Below are 21,391 nucleotides of genomic sequence, written 5' to 3' on the forward strand. Positions count from 1 at the left end.
CTCTTCACCCAGGGTTATAAATGGGTACCTGCGAGGGTAGAGGTTGATATTGTGAATGAAAAAGCCTTTGGAGCGATATAAACTGTTGCCCAGGTTGTATACTCCTAAGGGAGCTGAGAAACATTAAAAGGGATGTTATTGGCCCCATGACCAGGGCACTAATGTAAAGTGCATTGGTACGGTTGTTGTGAAATGCGCTATATAAGAATTGGTTATTATTAGGTGTTGGGAGCGGAGCACAGCTCCGAACACCTTTTGTTATTGTTCTTTTTTTTTTTTTTTTAGGTGTTTGGGCCAACAGCCCGGAACACCTGTTATTTTTGTTCGTTTTTTTTTTCTTTGTAGGTGTTCGGGCCAACAGCCCGGAACACCTCTTATTTTTGTTTTTTTGTTTTTTATTTATTTTTGTTGATACTTCTTCTTCTTCTTTTTCTTCTTCTTCTTCTTCTTCTTCTTCTTCTTCTTCTTCTGTACGTCCCTTGTCCCCAACAGAAACATCTTTCCAAAGATCGTATGAACTTGAAACTTCGCACATGAAAATTTCAAAATTCAGAACTACGTAAATCCCCCATTGGTATGTGCATACACATTAAACACGTAGGTCTACACCACATGTATTGAACTAGCCGTGTAGCAGAGTCACGCTCCAGTGATCACCCACAGAGCGCGAAAAGCTTCGCGTACAATAGTCTTCGTTGAAGGCATTTAAAACGTACGTGTTCCTTACTTTTTGTTAGTCTCTTCTACGGTCGTCAATATTTCACAAGTTCATATTTGCTCAACCACATAAGCTATTTTGACAATCTATACAGTATATTAAAGTGCTTTACAAACTTCACAACAATGGATATGTTGGTGACCTTTTCTTGCGCACTAATTTTTGGTGACGTCATCGGTATAATTTTTTTAAACCAGACCTTTGCCAGACTTGTATGAAGTGATTGTAAACCATCAAAAGGTGTACATTTCAACCTAAAAGCTTTAAATAACGCGTTTTCAAAGCTTTTTTACAGTCACTTCCGGTTTAGACAGATCAAAAGGTCAATCACATAACACAAGTCGGGCAAAGGTCTGGTTTGAAAAAAAAATACCGATTACGTCACCAAAAATAAGTGCGCCCTCTAGCAGCAGATTAAAAACATCTAAAAATACACTTTTACTAGATGTTTGTGTAAGAGTTTTTGTCAATTGTTTCAAAATGGTATACATACATTGTAATCTCCTTCATAATAGCAACATATCTGTGGAGTCTTAGCTTGATGACGTCATCATGTGTCACGTGGTATTGCTTTTAAGGTGCACTTTTCAAAGATGTGTGTCTGCTTCACCAAAAGTTCGACTGAGGTAAAACTTGGTGTATTGTTAGTCAAGGACATGAACTTCTTGAACTCGAAATAACGTCATGATGACGGTACCATGTTGTTTTGAATTTTTTTTGTAATTTTGATCATTTATTACAAATCTTGAGAACAAAGCAAGGTGCAATATATGTTTTTTACACCAGGCTTTTACTCTCGGAAACCGAACACCTAGTGTTTGTTCACAAACTCTTAATGTCTAGTTCTACATGCTACTTCTTCTTCTTCTTCTCAGCGTCCCTTGTCCGCTAACAAAAGCACCTTTTCCAAACTTGTATGAACTTGAAACTTCACACATTGTTAGCGATTTATTAGGAGAAGAAACCGTGTGAGTTACGTCATGATGACGTCATCCATTCTTGAGTTATGAAAATTCAAAATTTATTATTTCAAAAAATCATAACTTTTGATCCACATGATGGATTCTTACAATCGATACATCATCGGAAAGGTAATTAGAAACACCGTAAACGCCTCACAGACATGACCCCATTTTGACCTTGTCTTCCGGTTGAAAAATCAAAAACTCATGTATAAAGAACTACGAAATTCCCCCATTGGTATATGCATAAACATTTTACACGTAGGCCTTATTGAAACAAAATCATAGCTTCTGATCTGCATAAGGGATTCTTGCAACCAATACATCATCGGAATCGTCATTAAAAACTCCCTAAACGCCTCGCAGACATGATCCCATTTTGACCCTGTTTTACGGTTCAAAAGTAAGCATTTGTATGTTTTCTTGGGCTAAATGTTTATGCCTAAGGCAGCATACCCCTCGCGACTATAGCTTGTTCAGACTTGTTTGCACATCATACGCCAGTGCCATGTGCGTGCACATGGCGTGATTTTCCTTTGATAAGTTTTGACTGGCAAAAGGTCATCTACGGAGCTCCAGGAGTGCCATCCGACATATCGAGTTACCGACATACGTTATCTCATCAAGACGACTTATTTCGTGGAATCAGTTACTTACCGACATATTATTTTGCTAAGTCGACTTATTCAAAACAATCAATTGACTTAACAACATAATTTATCTCACCAGTCGACTTAGATAAAATGGTAAGTCGACTTACTGACATAATTTATCTCACCAAGTCGACTTACAGTAACTAATAAAGAAGTTTACTTATACACAGCCTGCACACGTTGCAACGTGTGTGTATTGAGATTGCGAGTTAGGGCCCGCGTGATCGCTAATAATGTGGGGGCGTTTTTCGTGCCTGGGATGCAGAAGAATAACCACAATCTAAGACTTGAATCAAGTCTACACCTCGTCCAACTCCGATTGTATTAGTCAATTCAGGCATCATCTTCAATTTTATTTTATGTAACAAGCACAATTATTAATGTACTGATTTTATTAAAAAAAAGGTTAATGGCTGTTAGCAAACTGCGTCCAACTAACATTACATGGTGTACATGTACTTGCAAAGTGTTACTGGCCTCACGTTTTGACCCTACTAAATAGCTACGTGAGAAGAATGAGACAATAAATCAAAAAATTGTTTTCGTCATATTATTCATCAAACTATAAGCCTTTACACAATTAAAATCTTCACAACAAAATGTATGTATGGAAGGTACCAGACAGCACGTACCAGAGCCGAGTTGAAAAGTGACAATACCAAAGTGCAACCATCAGCCGTGAAGTTACATTATATAATATGATGGTTGTCAAAAGGATAAAAAGGTTGTTGTCGCCACAACCAACCCCCTTATAATCACGAACCATGTGAATCTATTCAAACAAACAAAACCTAAAGAATATCGATGCATAGATTTGTCAGGTGCATAAAATTATGTCCCAGCCAGCACTGTGGTTTATGTGCGTGTTTTACTAGTTTCCTCACTCCCCAACCAAAGTGACTACAATACGTCTCTTTTGAATAACAATGGTATATTTCGACATGGTTTTTATTTTCAGCTTTTCCAAAGATCCTGTTTTTTTTATGACTCCCAAAATAGGCCGACCGTGTTAGTTCGCAAAGTAAAAGGAAAACCACGCAATTTCGAGGCAAATTTGTGTGGACCATTTTATTCTACTTTTACAACATCTTTCCAACCATTATGTATTTTATAACAAACGGTTACAAACGCTTTTTATAGACCAACTCGTCCGATCCAAGGCAACGTGTTCCTTTAACGCATATAATGTTATTTACATAAAATAAGAAAATACTGGAACCCAAAACCGGGCTAAGCATACTAATTTTTAAACAATAATCATAACGTGTATATATTTACTAATACTATAAACATCAATGTTTCATCAACCGATAATAATTGATAAGTAGGTCTATCAAAGTCTTTAGGGAATACAACTTGATAATGTAAACGTAAAGGCATGGCTAGTGTGAAGTTGTGAACTATCAAAGTAATACAAAATCAAATCGCATTGAAAAATGTAATTTTTTTACTATTCTTGTGAGTAACTCTTCGGGTCGTTTTGAGATCTGCAGCGAAGATGATAGAAAGGAAATCAACAATAATAATTATTGTATGATTTATGACAATACTGAACAAGTTAAAAACAAAATGATCCTACGTGTCACTTTTTCAATAAAGCTTCGTTGTTATTCTTTTTTTTAAGGCGTTTCAACAAATCTTTAGAAAAAAGCAGGGTGCAATATTTGTTTTGTTTACACCAGGCTTTTACTCCCGGAAACCGAGTTCATATTTCCTCAACCACATAAGCTACTTTGACAATCTATACATTATATGAAAGGCCTTTACGAACTTGGATATGGAACAAAAATGGATATGTTGGTGACCTTTTCTTGACCTTTTGATCTGTCTAAACCGGAAGTGACTGTTAAATGCTTTAAAAAGGTGTTATTTAATGGCTTCCCCGTGTAGGTTGAAGTGTACATCTTTTGATGGTTTACAATCAAATAATACAAAGGTCTGGTTTAAAAATAAATAACACCGATGCCGTCACCAAAATTTAGTGCGCCCTCCTAGCGGCAAATTAAAAACATCTAAAAATACACTTTTACTAGATGTCTGTGTCAGAGTTTCTGACAATTGTTTCAAAATTGGCAAACATAATTTCCTTCCTATTAGCAACATATCTGTGGAGTCTTAGCTTGATGACGTCATCATGTGTCACGTGGTATTGCTTTAAAGGTGCACTTTTCAAAGCTGTGTGTCTGCCAAACCAAAATTTTGACTGAGGTGAAACTTTGTGTATTGTTAGTCATGATACTAACTTCTTGAACTCAATATTAGGTCCGCATGTTGTTTTGACAATTTTTGATCATTATTTTATTGCAAATCTTGAGAACAAAGCAAAGTGCAATATTTATTTTTTACACCAGGCTTTTACTTTTGTACTCCCGGAAACCGAACACCTTGTTTTTGTTATGATAAAACTTAAGTCTAGTTATTATTATTATTGTGTCCGCCCGGACACATTTGCCTATGCAGTTGTGTCCGCCCTGTGCAAAACCGTCCTTGCAGTAAATTAAACGCACTTGGTCGACGGAACACGTTCGCCATTTTCTTTTACAAGCTTAAGGTGCATCGTGCTGCATATACGTAGGTTCGGTGCATGCACGCTCGCTTACGCGCGCACATACATGTACAGTCATGTACATGTCCGCCGGACGGCTTTTGCATAGCCGCGGGCACGATTGCATATGCAAAAGTGTCCGGAGCGGACAGTTTTGCATGGCGGACACAATTGCATCTGACACCGGACATACCGGTATCCATGCTAAGTTTTGGTGCATATAAATGACTGAATCGTTGCACATATAAAATGTTATATTGTTTTTGTTTGTTTTGGTTATATCTATAAAAAAAAAACTTTAAAAAACCGCACTTTTCCACCAATAGGGTGCTTAAGGCTTGAGCAAAGAGAAACACATATATCCATGGTGACTTACTTGTGTTTACGATACCATACGTTAAAGCCCAGGAATAGACTAGCCAGAATGATACCCAGTCCAGCCAGTGTAGATACTGTAGCCATGACAGAAATGGGCGTGGCTTGAAGGACGTCGATGGTCACTGTGATGTCAGAGTCATAGGGCGGTTTACTCCCTTCAACGCACAAGACGACCACCAAACAAAAAACACGTGACATATTTAAGTGAACTTAACTGAAACTGAGTAATTTCATTCCTTTAAAATGTATCAACATTAATATGGCCATTGTGGCAGGAGATTCTGCTACCCCCCCCGAGATTCTACCCCAGTAATAATGGGGTGCTGTTGATAGTATAAAACATTTTGAGAAACGGCTCCCTCATGAGTAGCGTAGTTCTTGGGAAAGGTGTAATTTCTCACTAAAATACTTTATTAGGCATCTGAAAGCACACACATTGTGCAACAAGGGTGTCTTTTCTTTCATTATTATTTTTGCAACTTTGATGACCAATTGAGTCAAAATTTTAAAAGATTTGTTATTATGCATACATTACTAGGCCTATTACATCGAATTAGTGGAAGTACTGGCCTTTGACATTACCCAAGTGTCCAGTGTCTTTCAAACATTTTTTATTTCATGATCATAAACTCACCACTGTAGTACCATAAGCTTTCTGTTGGAACAGTCCATACAATGATCTTGGTATGGGTATCCATGGTTCCCACGAGTATCTCTTTACCACCTTTTAGTAATGGGTTTAAAATGGTATTAACTTGTAAGAATTTGGAAGACAATTCATAATACATGAATCATGAAACAGAGACAATGTACATCAAGTGGCTGTGTTCAACGTGAATTTTTTAATCAAGTTTGAAAATGTGTTGTTTAGTTCTTGAGATATGGTCCCACTTCCGGTTGACCTGTAAGTAAAAGGTCAATATGGGTCGCGGTGACCTAAGGCTGATCTCCAATGTCCAATGGGTCTGTAACTGAAAAGGGGTTTTAACATCGGTTGTTTTGTTCTTGAGATAATGGTCCCACTCCAGTTGATCCGGAAGCAAATGTCTACTCAGGGTCATGATTACCCAAGGCTAATCTCCTATGCCCAAAAGGAGTCTAAAACTGAAAGAAAGTTCCCAAATCGGCTGTGTACTTCTTGAGATAAGGCCCAACTTCCGGTTAACCCGGAAGTAAAAGTCAACACGGGGTCGCCCACGGTTACCTAAGGCATATATTCCTATGACAAAGAAATCTTTAACGGAGAAAAGTTTGAAAAGCGGTTGTGTAGTTCTTGAGATATACTCACACTTCCGGTTGATCCGGGAGGTCAACAAAAGTTTTAAAACAAGTTATTAGTTGTGTAGCTCTTAAGACGAAGCAGATCATAGAGGAAACGACATTATAGTATACAACGCACAAAAAGGAGGAACAATGTTTTTAATAGGATGTAAAAAAAAAAAATCATAATACTCACCGACATTTTGTTTAATCAGTGAATTCGCAAACACATGTCCAGTCTCCGCAAATTTGATTGCTCCCTACAACGATAAAAGTAAACAAATGGAATGTTATTTTCCTCTGAAATGACATTTTCGCCGACGGCGATGGTTCTTGAGAGAGCTGAGTGTTCAAGATTTTACCAATTAATTTACCTTCAGTTGTCCTTCTTTTAGAAACGTCCAGACCAAGGCTGTAATGTTTTTTTTTTACTCTGCGTAGGAAGGATTGATCTTGTTTCCGCTTCATATTGTATTGCAAACAATAAGACCGTGTTTCAAACACGAGCTATTATTATCCAATCTATAGGTTTTCTCGGTCAAATTCGGCACATGAGCAGTCAATTTCATTTTCATGCGTTCGAATTAAAGCTGTTTTGCCTCTCCAGTTGTTACTGCGTTTCAAATTCAGAATGCGGCCATTCAATTTCGTTTTGGGTCGAGTCAAATTCGTTTAGCACTCTGTTCAATTTAGCGGGGCGTCATTCTTTTTCGTGACACACACGCCTCAAGAAACGTCTGCGAATTTGAATGCTGCTTTGATGAATTGTTAAAATTTTGTTACTTCGAATGACGCAACATTACATTTGACTAATCCCACAACGAAATCGAATTACCCTTTTGAGTAGCATTCGATTTTGCGCGAAATAGTGGTTAAATTGGCTGCTCATTTTCCGAAATTGACCGAGAAAACCTATATTTAAAAGCAATTGTTGCGAACATTTGATGCAATTAACGTCAATTCGAGCACAGGTAGAGTTGAGTTTCTAAAAATCTGCTTGTCCATAGGTTCATCTTTTAGTTTTTGGCAGAACACGGAGCAATGTTTTTTTCTCTATTTTCTCTTTTTTTTTCGAATCTGACAATAAATAAGGGTAGTTTTTATGTATGAATCATGCCCTTGTGAAAGAGCTGCTATAGGTTTCTAGATTTGTATGGTACGTAGTTTATAAGAATGCATGCTTCGGAAAACCGTGGCTATTCAAACTGGATACATTACCTTTTTATTTGCCCTCAGATTCCCATTAATTGCTTGGATTTAGGACATTTTATCAGAATTAAATTTGTCTTTCATTCATTCATTCGTTCGTTCGTTCCTTTATTATGGCTTATTCGTTTATAACAAAATTCCCATGGTGACCAAGAGTGGCTGAGCAAAATGTAACATCTTCATAACTATAATACATGTTTTGAGACATATCATGAGGAAGTTTCGACACCCTTACACAGTGTAAAACCATTATGTCATTGCTGTATAGAATTGTTGTCCTTTGGGACTGTAGGTTTTTTTTCTTTTCTTTTTTCTTTTAAAATATACTGCCGCTGAGTGGATTTTGGAATAGGGGAGACTATAGCTTTGAAAAAAAACTGTCCAAAGGAAGGAAGTCAGCCGTTGTCCTGGAGCCCGGAGACGTCTGCCCCCACCACCGGAGATTCTGTGTCCCCTACCCCCCCCCCCCCCCCCAGGAAACTAACACGGGCTGGATAAGGAATATTCCAAAAGGGGCACCAGAAGAAGTTGGTGCATAGTTCGCCGTATGGGAACATAATCTCCAGGGGAAGGGAACATGATCCCAATCCCATGCCACACCAAGACTTTCTATACCGCTTTTTAGTGGATGGAGAGGACTTAGTACAAAACAGTTATCGTATACCGAAACATACATTTCCGACAACGGAAGCCAAAGTCCACCCCCCCCCCCCCCCTCAGGATTCTTACTCAGTTTACCTTCATTCCAGCAAATTCCTGCTTGAGAATCATCTCTCCGACAACCTTGGCGAACTCTTCGTCGCCATAACGGAAGGAAACGAGACTACGATTTAGAGCGTGTTCTGCATCCTGCAATGCCAGTGCCAGGGCCCACACGCCGTCGTACGCGGAGGAAGTCAGGTCCGGATCATTTAGAGTTACATTGTAACCTAAGACTTTCGACATTTCACTGCGGAACTCTTCCGGTGTCTAATAAAAAGAAAGATAAAAGAACAAGAAACAGCAAACAAAAAACACCGTAAACTGAATTCAGTATTTATTTTTTAAAGATGTTCACGGGCCTGTATGATGATTGGCCACTAATACACTAAACACTATTGGTAATTGTCAAAGACCAGTCTTCTCAGTTGGCGTTTTCTCAACATACGCATACAATAACAAACCTGTCAAAGAAATGAGATGCAAGGAACGGGGTAACACAATGTGCTTCTCCGTTTGTTCAACGTGCAGTTACTAAGTGTCCACAAAAATAAACCATGAACGAGTTGCGATAATTACTTTTAATTTTCATTTTACATTTTTAATGTTCGGTTCTTAACAGCAGAATAGTGGAACAATTTACATTCATTATTTTCATTTATTCCACATGAAATTATTGTCATCATAAAGAACCCGAAACAAACAAAACGATAACTCATTCTGTCGGTGTTTTTTTTTCAGCAATAACCAAACCAACAAATATAAAATATATATATACAGAAATAACCTTCCCGCTTTTTTTCTGAATCCCCCTTAACCCCATTCCTCGCTTTTTTTTCTATGAACGTGTGTGTGTTTGTTTGTTCTTGTTTATGCCTCTGAAGACGGTCCAGTTTGGATCGAAAGCTAAATAAGGCCATCTACCATACTCATTATATATATATAAATACATACATGACAAACAACACCGTACACAAATTATTCTTAATAGTATTAAAACACCTAAAACTACCTTTCCGCATCGCCCTTTATCTTTACCGATGGCATGCAAGGCCGGTGTGAAGCCAAAGTACCCCTCTGAAGCCATCTTAAGGTCTTCGGCTGAGCAACTGACACCATCTTGTTTTACTGACTGCCAGTCGTCTGCAAAGTAACCCGGTATCATCCACACGTAATCGGCTCCATACATCCCCAGTTGAAAGGCCTTGAGGAGAGAAATTGTAAATTTAAAATCATAAACAAATTCAGATAAAATATGGTGGGGGAAACGGTTAAATTAATTGTAGTGCGTATTGCGTTGTCATCTCATATTCAAGAAAGATTCTACTAAACATACATGCCGTTAAAGACAGCGGACACTTTGGTAATTGTCAAATACTACTATTCACAGTTGGTGTATCTCAATATATGCAAAAAATAACAAAGCTGTGAAAATTTGAGCTCAATCGGTGGTCGAAGTTGCGAGATAATAATTAAAGAAAAAAAAACACCCTTGTCAAACGAAGTTGTATGCTTTTAGATGTTTTGTTTCGAGGCCTCAAATTCTAAACTTGAGGTCTCGAAATCAAATTCGTGGAAAATTACTTCTTTCTCCAAAACTATAGCACTTCAGAGGGAGCTGTTTCTCACAATGTTTTATACCACCAACCTCTCCCCATTACTTGTCACCAAGAAAGGTTGTATGCTAATCATTATTTTGAGTAATTACCAATAGGGTCCACTGCCTTTAAAGACTAACGTTATTTAATAAAGCAGAAAAAGAGAAAATGTACAAATTAAAAAGCGATGTTTTTATTATATTATAAACTTTAAGATGAGGTTGAAAATTGTAGTTCCAATTGAAATGTCAAGAATTTAGATTAAAGAAGTGAAGGAAATTGCGTTATGTTTAAATTACATTGCGCTATATCAATAATGTTGTATTATTATTAGTGTGAATTCATTTCTATCTTCGTGGCCATGAATTTGTGTTCTTCGTTCCGAAAATTGCAAAGATGTCATTGATGATGTTCCTTTATAATGATATTGGTAAAGTTTAATTTTGGTAGGATGTAAGAATTCATCTTCCATTATTTGTCATCATTATAAGGTTTTTTTTCTTGCTTTTACTCCGCCTTATGTGTGTGTTCTCATTATATATTTCAGTTCTAGTACAATCTTCCTTTGTTTGTCATCATTCAATGTTTCCTTCGTGTGTCCTTCTCTTTTTACTATTAAAATTAGAATTACTATGAGTTCTAACCAGTCATGTTGGTGGAATTTCAAGAGAGTTAAGTTTGAATAAACTCCTACCAAACACAAGATGCTGACATTCAAAGCACTCGAAATCAAATTAAATTCGTGGAAAATAACTTCTTTCTCTGAAACTACATTACTTCAGAGGGAGCCGTTTTTTAAAAGGTTTTATACTATCAGCCTCTCCCCATTACTCGTCGTCAAGTAAGATTTAATGCAAATAATTGTTTTGAGTAATTACCAATCATGTTCACTGCCTTTAACTGTTTTAGGCAATCATACGAATAATGATAAAAGTGAGGTCGAGTGGAGAAATCTTATATAAAATCTTAAAACAACTAAAGATACGAGTTGGTGACAAAATAGCAAAATAAAAAATACTGTGAGTGTATTGTGTTTTCACTTGTCCTTCGCGGAATCTATAAGTAGGCTGTTAACTGTTTCATGCATAAACATAATGACTGAAGGGGGGTTGAGAGGACAATTTTGGATAAAAGTGGTTAGAGAAAATGTGTAAATAATTTAGTTCTGATATGATCTGCTGGCGTAGAATCAATCAATCTTGCACCATTTTCCGCAGGATGCTGGCTCCACGAATTTTCACTCTCCATTCTTTCTTATCTTTCGCTCTTCGGTGTTCCAGGTAGAATATGCTGTTGGCGATGATGTCATTTATCCTCCCCTTTTGAGGCCTACCCCGTCTATTTTCCACATATACTATTTTTACAAATCTGTTTAAGTGTCACAAAACCAATTCCCATGTTGTGCTTTTGTTTGTCAAACAAAGATGCAAGACAACCAGATACCCGCAACAACAACAAAAAAACATCCGCAGGTATACTTCCTGATAAGTCGACTTCGAAATCTACACTTACGCTGCAGAAGACTTTACGAACTTTGTCTTCGAAGAATGAAGCAACTATAATTCGAGCCTCTTTGTTCTAAAAAGGATAATGACAAAAGATAGACAAATATAAATAAAACATTTTGTTTTCAGAAAAGTGTAAACATCGGTTGCGAAAAGCACCAGCATCGTACAATGACATAATAACATCGAAATCTTATGTGAGTGAATACAAACTTTCAGACAGGTTTTGCAGTGATGAATTTTAAGACACAATTTATGTAGCACTTGTAATGGTTTACAAGGTGCTGCGGCGCATTTAGCAGCCACAGCCAGGAACACCGGGGCGAACCCTTTGTATTTTCGATAAGTGCACTGGGTTCTTTTACATGCGTTTCACAGCACATGAGACCAACGGCTTTACGTCCCATCCGAAGGACGAAGCAATGGTTTAGTGTCTTGCTTAAGGATACAAGTGTCACGGCTTGGGATTCGAACCCCAAGTATCGATGAGTTTTCAAACACAACGATCGCAGAGTGTGTTCACGTTTCTTCACTAAGACTTTTCATCAAATAATAAACTGTTTCACCAAATACAAAAACTGTGAACATTTTGTGTGAGTCAGGAGAAAATATATGGGGAAAATAGGGACAAATTAATAGCAATGATGACATTATTTCAAGCATGTAAAACAGATTGTCCTTAATAAATATCAGGTTTTCAGGTAGATTTGTTTTAGTATGGACATCATAATCTTTCTCTTTCTTGTTTTATTCTGTACCAATGCTCTTTAATGTGCCTTAAAAATCACAAGTCAATTATATATGATGTCATTGTTTAAAGGCAGTGGACACTAGTGGAGAGCTGTTTGGTAGTATAAAACATTGTGAAAAACGGCTCCCTCTGAAGTAACGTAGTTTTCGAGAAATAAGTAATTTTCCACCAATTTGGTTTCGAGACTTCAGAATTAGATCTTGAGGTCTCACTCGAAATCAAGCATCCGGAAGCACACAACTTTGTGTAATTAAACAAGGGTGTTTTTTCTTTCATTATTTTCTCGCAACTTTGACGACCAATTGAGCTCAAATTTTCACAGGTAGGTTGTTCTATGCGTATGCTGAGATACACCAACTGAGAAGACAAGTCTTTGACAAAAATCAATAGTGTCCAGTGTCTTTAATTTATCTTAAACATCACAAGTCAATTATTGTTTAATAAAATATTTTAATACCAACAAAGAAATCGCCGGAAATAATTTAATGCAAGAGGATATATTGTGGAGGACATCAAAATATGTTACAAACCGAAATGATTTGCGATACAAGAAGTGCATTTCAAGGTCTGACATTAGTACTGAGTACCGCAGGTGGAACACTAAAAGCTTTTTTAACCTTTATATGCTGTAAGGCCTCCATCGGATCATCACGGATAGTTTCTGAGATGACGAGAGAAAAGTTGCTTGTTGATGCTTCCCTTTGAAGCATTCGGATGAGCTGAAAGATTTTAAAACAATACCAATGTCAAACTCGTCTCCTGATGTTGACTAGAGCAAGCTAGTCCAAGTGTTGGGACCAATTCAAGAACTGACTCCGCGGTAGTGCCGTTAATTACGATTCTACATGTAATAGATTGTTTTGTTACTGTATTTTTGATTTAATCAGGTTGTGAAGCCAGGGACCTCAGAAAAGCCTGTTCAATCACTGTAATAGCCGATAACCCAACAATAAAGGATACAAGAAAGGATTGTTGTGTTTTGTGGGAGGAAAACCTTGGAGAAATATGCAAGAGAAATTCCACGCAGCCGGTCAGGGACTAAATAAACATGCCCAAATGTGATTTGAACCGAGGTGCTAGAGAGTTAAGGCGATGAAAGATACCAACTATACACCAACCCCTACCAACGGAAATTTACAACACTTTTCAATGAATTTCTACTGACTGTAAACTATTTAAAGGCTGACAAAATGTTTGCTCTTGCGAAATTAAGTGATCTCTACGACCAAATTAACTCATTTGATTAGTGAAGGTCAAAATTGCTTAAAATGTGAATTTGATGAAGTGAAATGGGCCACGTTTTGCCTCAACTGATTAAGAAAACATATAGTATTATTTATCTTTTTAATATTATATGTTTTCTTAATCAGTTGAGGCAAAACATGGCCAATTTCACTTCGAAAAGTTCGTATTAAAAAGGAGTAACGCACTTCACAAAATCAAATACACATTATCTGTTTGCTCTTTCTGCTGCTCTGTTGGTGCATGGAGGAAGAAATCTTCACGGTTGGTGGTATGTCATATCTGTGATTGTTTTTTTTTTCGTTTTTATATTGTTGTTGTCCTTTTTGATTAGTTGGGCCTTCTTACTGTCATTGTTGTGGTCATCGTCATTGTCGTTATTGTTTATGGTTACAGCTGCTGCTATTGTTCCTCTACAGGAGGAAAAGCTTGACATTGTATGAATTCACTTACTGCTCCATGTGGTTCAATGTCTCCCTGTAGAGTTGCAATCTTCCTCCACCCAAACGTACGGATGATCTCAGCTTCTGCTATGCTAGACTCACTCCATAAGGAACTGGTACGGTACACGTAGGGATACTTTATTCGATCTTCGAAGATGGTGCTGGTTGCGCCAGGACTCATCTCAAAGGGGGGAAAACACATGGACGTGGTTGAAACGAGTTTTAACGGTTAACGGCAGTGGACACTATTGGTACTTACTCAAAATATCAGCATAAAACATTTCTTTATTACGAGTAATGGGGAGATGTTGATATTATAAAACGTTGTGAGAAACGGCTCCCTCTGAAGTGACGTAGTTATCCAGAAAGTAGTAATTTTCCACGAATCAAATTTCGAGACCTAAGATTTAGAATTTGAGGTCTCGAAATCAACCATCTTAAAGCACACAACTTCGTGACAAGGGTGTTTTTTCTTTCATTATTATCTCGCAACTTCGACGACCAATTGAGCTCAAATTTTCACAGGATTGCTATTTTATGCATAATGTTGAGATACATCAAGTGAGAGGACTGGTCTTTGGCAATTACCAATAGTGTCTAGTGTTTTTAAAACCCGTAGAAATGGAAGAATTGTGTATGATAGTTACTATCGTACACAATTCGTCCATTACGGGTTTGACATCTTCGTCACGAATACAAAACAAAACGTACTTACAGGCAGTACTAAAGTCAAGTTAGCATACAAACTAACTTGGTAAGGAGCAATGGAAAGCTGTTGACAATATAAAACATTATGAGAAACGGCTCCCTCTGTAGCCTTAATCAAGGCAGTCGAATTATTCACTCCGAAAAAAGACCGCCCGTATTCACTGTGCGTAACATCGCAGGACACGATGTGCCCCCCCCGTACACTGTCCGCATGCTGACGGCCTCCCCATGCGGTTAGTGGTACGAGTGCGGATGACTTGTGTGCACAGTAGTCGTACGATATAGCAGTGTGTATACGGGTGGGTCATGCGGTGTGATCGCACGCACCATGCACAGGGTATACGTGTGGGTTTACATCGGCGTCTTTTCGGAGCGAATAATGCGACTGCCTCGAGCAAGGCTACTTACTCCCTCTGAAGTAACGTAGTTTTGGAGAAAAATAAGGTTATTTCTGACATTTCAGACCCGAAGCCTTAACAAAACAAATCGCACTATCTTAAAGAGAAATAAGTATAGGCATCTGAAAGCAAACAAGGCATATGAATGCAAATAAATGTGCACAGCAGGGTGTTTTTTACTTTATTATTATATAAAAGAGTTTGCGGTTACACCATGTAATAACAATCTCTAAATGAGTTGGGGTGGTTCTGAAAAGAACCGTTGGATTAACTCGACGTTTCGATTAAAGATTATGCAAGCCCATTGCGGATTATTTTCACCGTGGTGCGTTTCAACAACTCGGCGATATCTCAAACACGAGACAAGTTTTAAATTGAAATGTCCACAGGTTTGTTTTATTGAATAAACAGACATGATTAAAGCAACCAAATGGTTAACAAAAAAGTACACTTTATCTTTAAGATATTGCGCATTGGTTCTTTTTTAAAGGTACTGGTCACTATTGGTAATTACTCAAAATAATTGTAAGCACAAAAATGTACTTTGCAACAAGCAACGGACTTCGTGTATCAGAGGTGATTTTTCTTCCATTAGTATCTGGCAACTTGGACGACCGATTGAGCTCAAAATTCAGGTTTAATATTTTGTTTGCATATGTGGAGATACACCAAGTGAAAAGACTGGTCTTTGACATTTGCCAATAGTGTCCACTGCCTTTACAAGGTCAACGTGTATCCGATCAAGCACAAGCAGAGACCTTACGTCCTGATTAAATCGTGACTATTGAAGTAATTGGGAAATTCGTGCAGACTTGAACAAGTAATGAGTTTCCTGTTTAAAGGCAGTGGACACTATTGGTAATTACTCAAAATAATTATTAGCTTAAAACCTTACTTGGTGACGAGTAATGGGAAGAGGTTGGTGGTATTAAACATTGTGAGGAACGGCTCCCTCTGAAGTGCCATAGTTTTTGAGAGAGAAGTAATTTTCCACGAATTTGATTTCGAGACCTCAAGTTTAGAACTTGAGGTCTCGAAATCAACCATCTAAACGCACACAACTTCGTGTGACGAGGGTGTTTTTTTTCCCATTATTATCCCTCAAATTTTCACAGGATTGCTATTTTATGCATATGTTGAGATACACCAACTGTGAATTACCAATAGTGTCCACTGGCTTTAAATGGCGAATAACAGTAGATTGGGTTTTTGCATTCCTGATTGACAGAGAACGTAGGTCAGCATACTTTCCTATTTAATTGATAATCCGTGTCGAGGTCAAAGCGAGTGGGGACTGTTGTACTTGTGAGGTCGTTCATTCAGGCAAAACAAATTGATTTTGTTTTGTATCACACAATTTAAACTTCTGGTTTTGGGCAATGACAACCATTACTACTTAAACAACAAAGAAAATAATATGCAGACGGTCAAAAATATCACAACTGTCATAATAGTAAAACCCTGGGAAGGTGCTATACTATAGAGGCCCGGATCCCACTGCAGCGATAACGAGAACGATAACGATAACGACGCAAAGAGAACGCATTCTATTGGTTGAATTGCTCCGTAAAGGACACGCCCACGCTTATTCAACCAATCGAGGGCGTGTATTGATAATGTTGTCGGTGTAGTTCTCGGTGTTGCGGACTGTGTGACAGGGCCTGTATAGGTCTTACAATTCAAAAACTTGGCAAATCTGTCTTGAAAACGTCATAAGCTGCGATAAGAGTCATTTTCATTGCGATACATATTATTTTCATTTTGTACAACACATTTTTAATAATGGGTGCGTTCGTTTAGCTTCTCTGGGTCATCCCCGGTCTGCCCCGGTGCGTTCGAAATTCCAGGGGCCCACCCAGGCCAGCCCCCAGTGCCCTGCTTGTGGAGTAGGTCACTTTGGGGCTGGCCCCAGGTAAACGACGTCACTACGAGAGCGATGAGTGGTCGTTCGTTTAGCTCTTGTCAAGGGCTCACCCGAGTGAGCACCTTGGGGTAGATACAAGGAAGCTAAACAAACGCACCAAATGTGTGGTTTTAGACTAGATTGACAAACCCGACGTAATCATCGGGACAACATCTCCAGTATTTCGCTTGCAAACCATTTTTAGTAAGACACTTAATTGTAAGTAACTGCCAAAGAAGGAAGTCATCACAATTTTATATTACTTGGATATACCAAAGCTCCGTTTTAACATCAAACACCTAGCCGGTCTGAAACCACATTTCAATTAAGCCGAATTAAACAAGGGGAAGAAAGAGACAATTTACAATTCCAATTTTGGCGGTAAAAAAAAAAAGAAACTCAAAATAGCTAACATAAGTGAAGTGTAGCATATTATTCGTTTCGTAAAACAGCCTTGAATCAGTTTTATTCGACGCCTGGTTGAACCGATGAATTTAATTTGTTTTGAGCAAGGCTAATAACGAAAGTTCCAGTCACAGGAAAATAACTACAAGTAGAAACATAGCTCATAGAGACGTTCGTTCAAACACTTACCTGGATAACATTTCTCCGTTTTAAGACCTGTGCTATTACTTCTGCAACTGGAGACTGCACTGGACCTATAAACGCCACTAACATCTCTGGTTCTTGCAGCAAGTCGTACAGTATATCCACTGACACCCCGATGTGAGACTTTGTGACAATGACATAAAGCAATTGACATGTAAGTTATAACACTTTAATTGTTTTAACAAGAGGGCTCTTACGAAGAGGCACATTGGAGTAAAAGCAACGCCAGTTGGTCCCCGCACAAATCGTGTCTGCATGAGGCCTGGAACCGTCAACATTATACAAACAGCTCAGTTGGTTGAGAGTCACTAGGTTAATCTGCCGGTGTTCGCAGGTTCGAGCCCAGCTCAAGTAGATTTGTGTTACCCACCCACCCCCATAAAACAAAAAACAAAGACCCGACAACAGTAACTTCAATTTTTTAAAAGAACAAAAGATACGACTGCAAACCTGACCAAAATAATATGGTCTATGTATTTTAGAGGACACCTATTGTACTTTCTGTTGTTCCTGTATTGAAGCAATCCCTATTGGTTTTTGAAAACAAATGACTAGTGAGGACCCATGGAAACAAAGAACCGACTAGTGAGGACCTATTGCAAACACACAGTCGTGTTTGACCATTACGTTAGAGGACGCCTATTGTACTTTCTGCTGTTCCTGTATTTAAGCAATTCCCATTGGTTTTTGTACACAAATGACTAGTGAGGACCCTTTACACCAAAGAACCGACTAGTGAGGACCTATTGCATACACACTGTCGTGTTTGGCCATTAGAGGACACCTATTGTACTTTCTGTTGTTTCTGTATTGAAGCAGTCCCTATTGGTTTTTGTACACAAATGACTAGTGAGGACCCATTAAAACAAAGAACAGACTAGTGAGGACCTATTGCAAACACACAGTCGTGTTTGACCATTACGTTATTGTGTACTCTCTGTTGTTCCTGTATTGAAGTAATCCCTATTGGTTTTGTACACAAATGACTAGTGAGGACCCATGGAAACAAAGAACCGACTAGTGAGGACCTATTGTCCCTATGAAAAATGTCCTGGGAGGATAGGCTATACAAACACAAACTTGAAGGCAACAAGATATAAATGAAAAACTTTATAAAAGGCTTAAATGGCTTACTTGATTTTCATTTGAAGAAAATAACCTTGTGAAAATGAAGGTATGAAACCTTTTTACACGCGTCCATTCTTTGTGCCTCAAAGGATTTTCCGAAAGTTTGTCATTGTCGTCCTCACGTTGTTATTGTTATTGGAGTGCATCGAGCTATTTATACTTTAAAACTTTTAATTCCCATAAACCTTTTCTTATGTCACGTATTTTAGAAATAATGTAGGAAAAGTATAGATGCGAGAATCCTGATCGTATAATATAGGTTTTCTCGGTCAATTTCGGAAAATGAGCAGCCAATTTAATTTTCATGCGTTCGAATTAAAGCTATTTTGCCTCTCCGGTTTACACTGCGTTTCAAATTCAGAATTCGGCCATTCAATTTCATTTTAAATCGAGTCAAATTCCTTTAGCACTCTGTTCAATTCAGCGTATCGTCGTTCTTTTTCGTGACACACACGTCTGTGAATTTGAATGCTGCTTTGATGAATTGTTAAATTGAATGATTATTATTTTAAATCGAATAACAAAAAAGTACATTTGACAAGTCTTATAAACGAAATCGAATAACCCTTTTCAGTAGCATTCAATTTCGTGCCAAAAAGAATAAGCTGGTGGTTAAATTGGCTGCTCATTTTCCGAAGTTTACCGAGAAAACCTCTTTTTTTTTTCTAATTTCTTTTTACTTTTTGTTAACTGGGGAGGGTAATTTGCATTTTCTATGTAATTTCATATCGAAAGCCAATGAATTATCATAAAGTTTTAAGTATTTTGGTTCGTAAAGCTTGTTTCCATGTTTCAAAATGTGTAATTTACCTAAACAAACCATCTGTTATCCCCCCTTCCCAATTTTACTTTGAAACTGCCACTTGGTATAGAAACAAAGATAGACAGAAAATACGCTTGGTGTGATGTTAATCAAATTAAACAGCTGTATTAAAGGTTAAACCCAACATTATTATTATTATTATTATTATTATTATTATTATTATTATTATTATTATTATTATTATTATTATTATTATTATTATTATTATTATTATTATTATTATTATTATTATTATTATTATTATTATTATTATTATTAGTTTTTTTTTTTTGAAAATAATTGTTTAAATATCTTTGCAGCGCAAGAATGTATGACGCAAGTTGACGCGTGACGAATGCGTTTACACGTTGAAACTAGGGCTGAGTAAATGAACAGCATAAAATTATGGTTTGTCTTTGAAGTTTGTATCTCCCCTAACGCTGTATATTCAACACAGTCGCTGTAAATAGTACATGAATAAAAGGGAGGAAAGTAATGTTTGGTAGTTACTCAAAATACTTTATTAGCATAAAACCTTAATTGATAGTATGATTACGAGACCTCAGAGTTAGATTTTGAGGTCAAGAAATCAAGCACCTGAAAGCACACAACTTCGCGTGACAAGGGTGTTTTTTCTTTCATTGTTATCTCGCAACCTCGAAGACCAATTGAGCTCAAATTTTCACAATTTGTTTTTGTTATTTTATGCATATGTTGAGCTACACCAAGTCAGAAGACTGGTCTTTGACAATTACCAAAAGTAGTATCCAGTGTCTTTAACCGATTGGTCAAAGGCGCGGATTTGGTAACAAACGTGTTTTTTTCTGAATATGGACTGAAATGTTGTTTTTTGTCAATTCATTTTAATGTCGATGGATCCTGCCTACAAGCTTTTAGCCCGCCTCTTTGTGATATTTTCGCCTGTAGACAGCGTTTAGTAGATATTTTGTACCATAAACAAAACAAAAATGCAACAAAAAGAATACAAACAGCTGCATCCGTGAGTCACCTGATACGATTTTCACTGATTTGTCGAGATATTATTCGCTCAATTATTATACTAAATTATGTCAGCTTCTTCCAATGGTGCTTCTGGTATGCGTGAATCCTAGGGCGTAACCCCCCCCCCGGCTTAACGCCCGTCTTTTACAACGCATACATGATGGATATGATTGAAAATTACACATCATTGGGGTGGTGGTAAAACCTCTTGCCGGCCAATATGATCGCCCACCCCACCCTGATTTTAATTGACACGCATAACCTCTTCAAAATTATGGAAGATATTTTCAGCTTAATCTAATTCTTTCAGGAAAGCCTTTCACCAATTCTCCATTTCTCCCCATCCTGCGCTGTATTTTGCAAAATTTCATTTCAAATACTGGTGTACAACAAACCCACTTTAGATAAGATTCGAACTAACTGTCGAAAAGATGAGCCCTCTTTAAAGGCAGTGGACAATATTGGTAATTAATCAAAACAGCATAAAACCTGATTTCGTAACAAGTACGAGAGCTGTTGATTGTCCATTGTTATTTCGCAACTTCGATGACCAATTGAGCTCAAATTTTCACAGTTTATTTGACATTTTATGATGTGTTGAGACACACCATGTGATAAGACTGGTCATTGACAATTACCAAATAAGTCCAGTGTCTTGAAAACAAACTTACCTCTGAATTGTTGCATTGGAACTTCAGTTCGTAGTCCGGCAACACATCGCTTCTGGCGTTGATATCGTCAACCGCACGCTGCGCCCCAACAAGGGCGGTCTGTCCAAAGAACACAGCCGGTGAACTTCCAGACGTGTGAAGCAGCCCACCTATTCGTAGGGGCGCCTTTAGCGTATTGGCAGTGTGAGTCAAAAACACCCAGACGGC

The 21,391-nt window shown here is 37.7% G+C and overlaps 1 protein-coding gene across 1 annotated transcript in view; it reads right to left on the reverse strand.

Moving 5' to 3' along the window:
- Positions 1-21,391, reverse strand: part of LOC139941952 (gamma-aminobutyric acid type B receptor subunit 2-like) — a 28,181-nt gene extending 6,790 nt beyond the window's left edge. Inside the window, exons 1-10 of the mRNA XM_071938599.1 lie at positions 21,185-21,391; positions 17,567-17,704; positions 13,974-14,144; positions 12,896-12,997; positions 11,535-11,600; positions 9,437-9,628; positions 8,464-8,694; positions 6,713-6,776; positions 5,891-5,980; positions 5,255-5,411 (exon numbers count right to left, since the gene is read on the reverse strand). Coding sequence (XP_071794700.1) covers positions 5,255-5,411; positions 5,891-5,980; positions 6,713-6,776; positions 8,464-8,694; positions 9,437-9,628; positions 11,535-11,600; positions 12,896-12,997; positions 13,974-14,144; positions 17,567-17,650 — 1,157 coding nt within the window. The 5' untranslated portion in view covers positions 17,651-17,704; positions 21,185-21,391. The remainder of the gene's footprint in view (positions 1-5,254; positions 5,412-5,890; positions 5,981-6,712; positions 6,777-8,463; positions 8,695-9,436; positions 9,629-11,534; positions 11,601-12,895; positions 12,998-13,973; positions 14,145-17,566; positions 17,705-21,184) is intronic.

The sequence above is a fragment of the Asterias amurensis genome, chromosome 9, assembly GCF_032118995.1.
Source record: "Asterias amurensis chromosome 9, ASM3211899v1".
Taxonomy (NCBI): domain Eukaryota; kingdom Metazoa; phylum Echinodermata; class Asteroidea; order Forcipulatida; family Asteriidae; genus Asterias; species Asterias amurensis.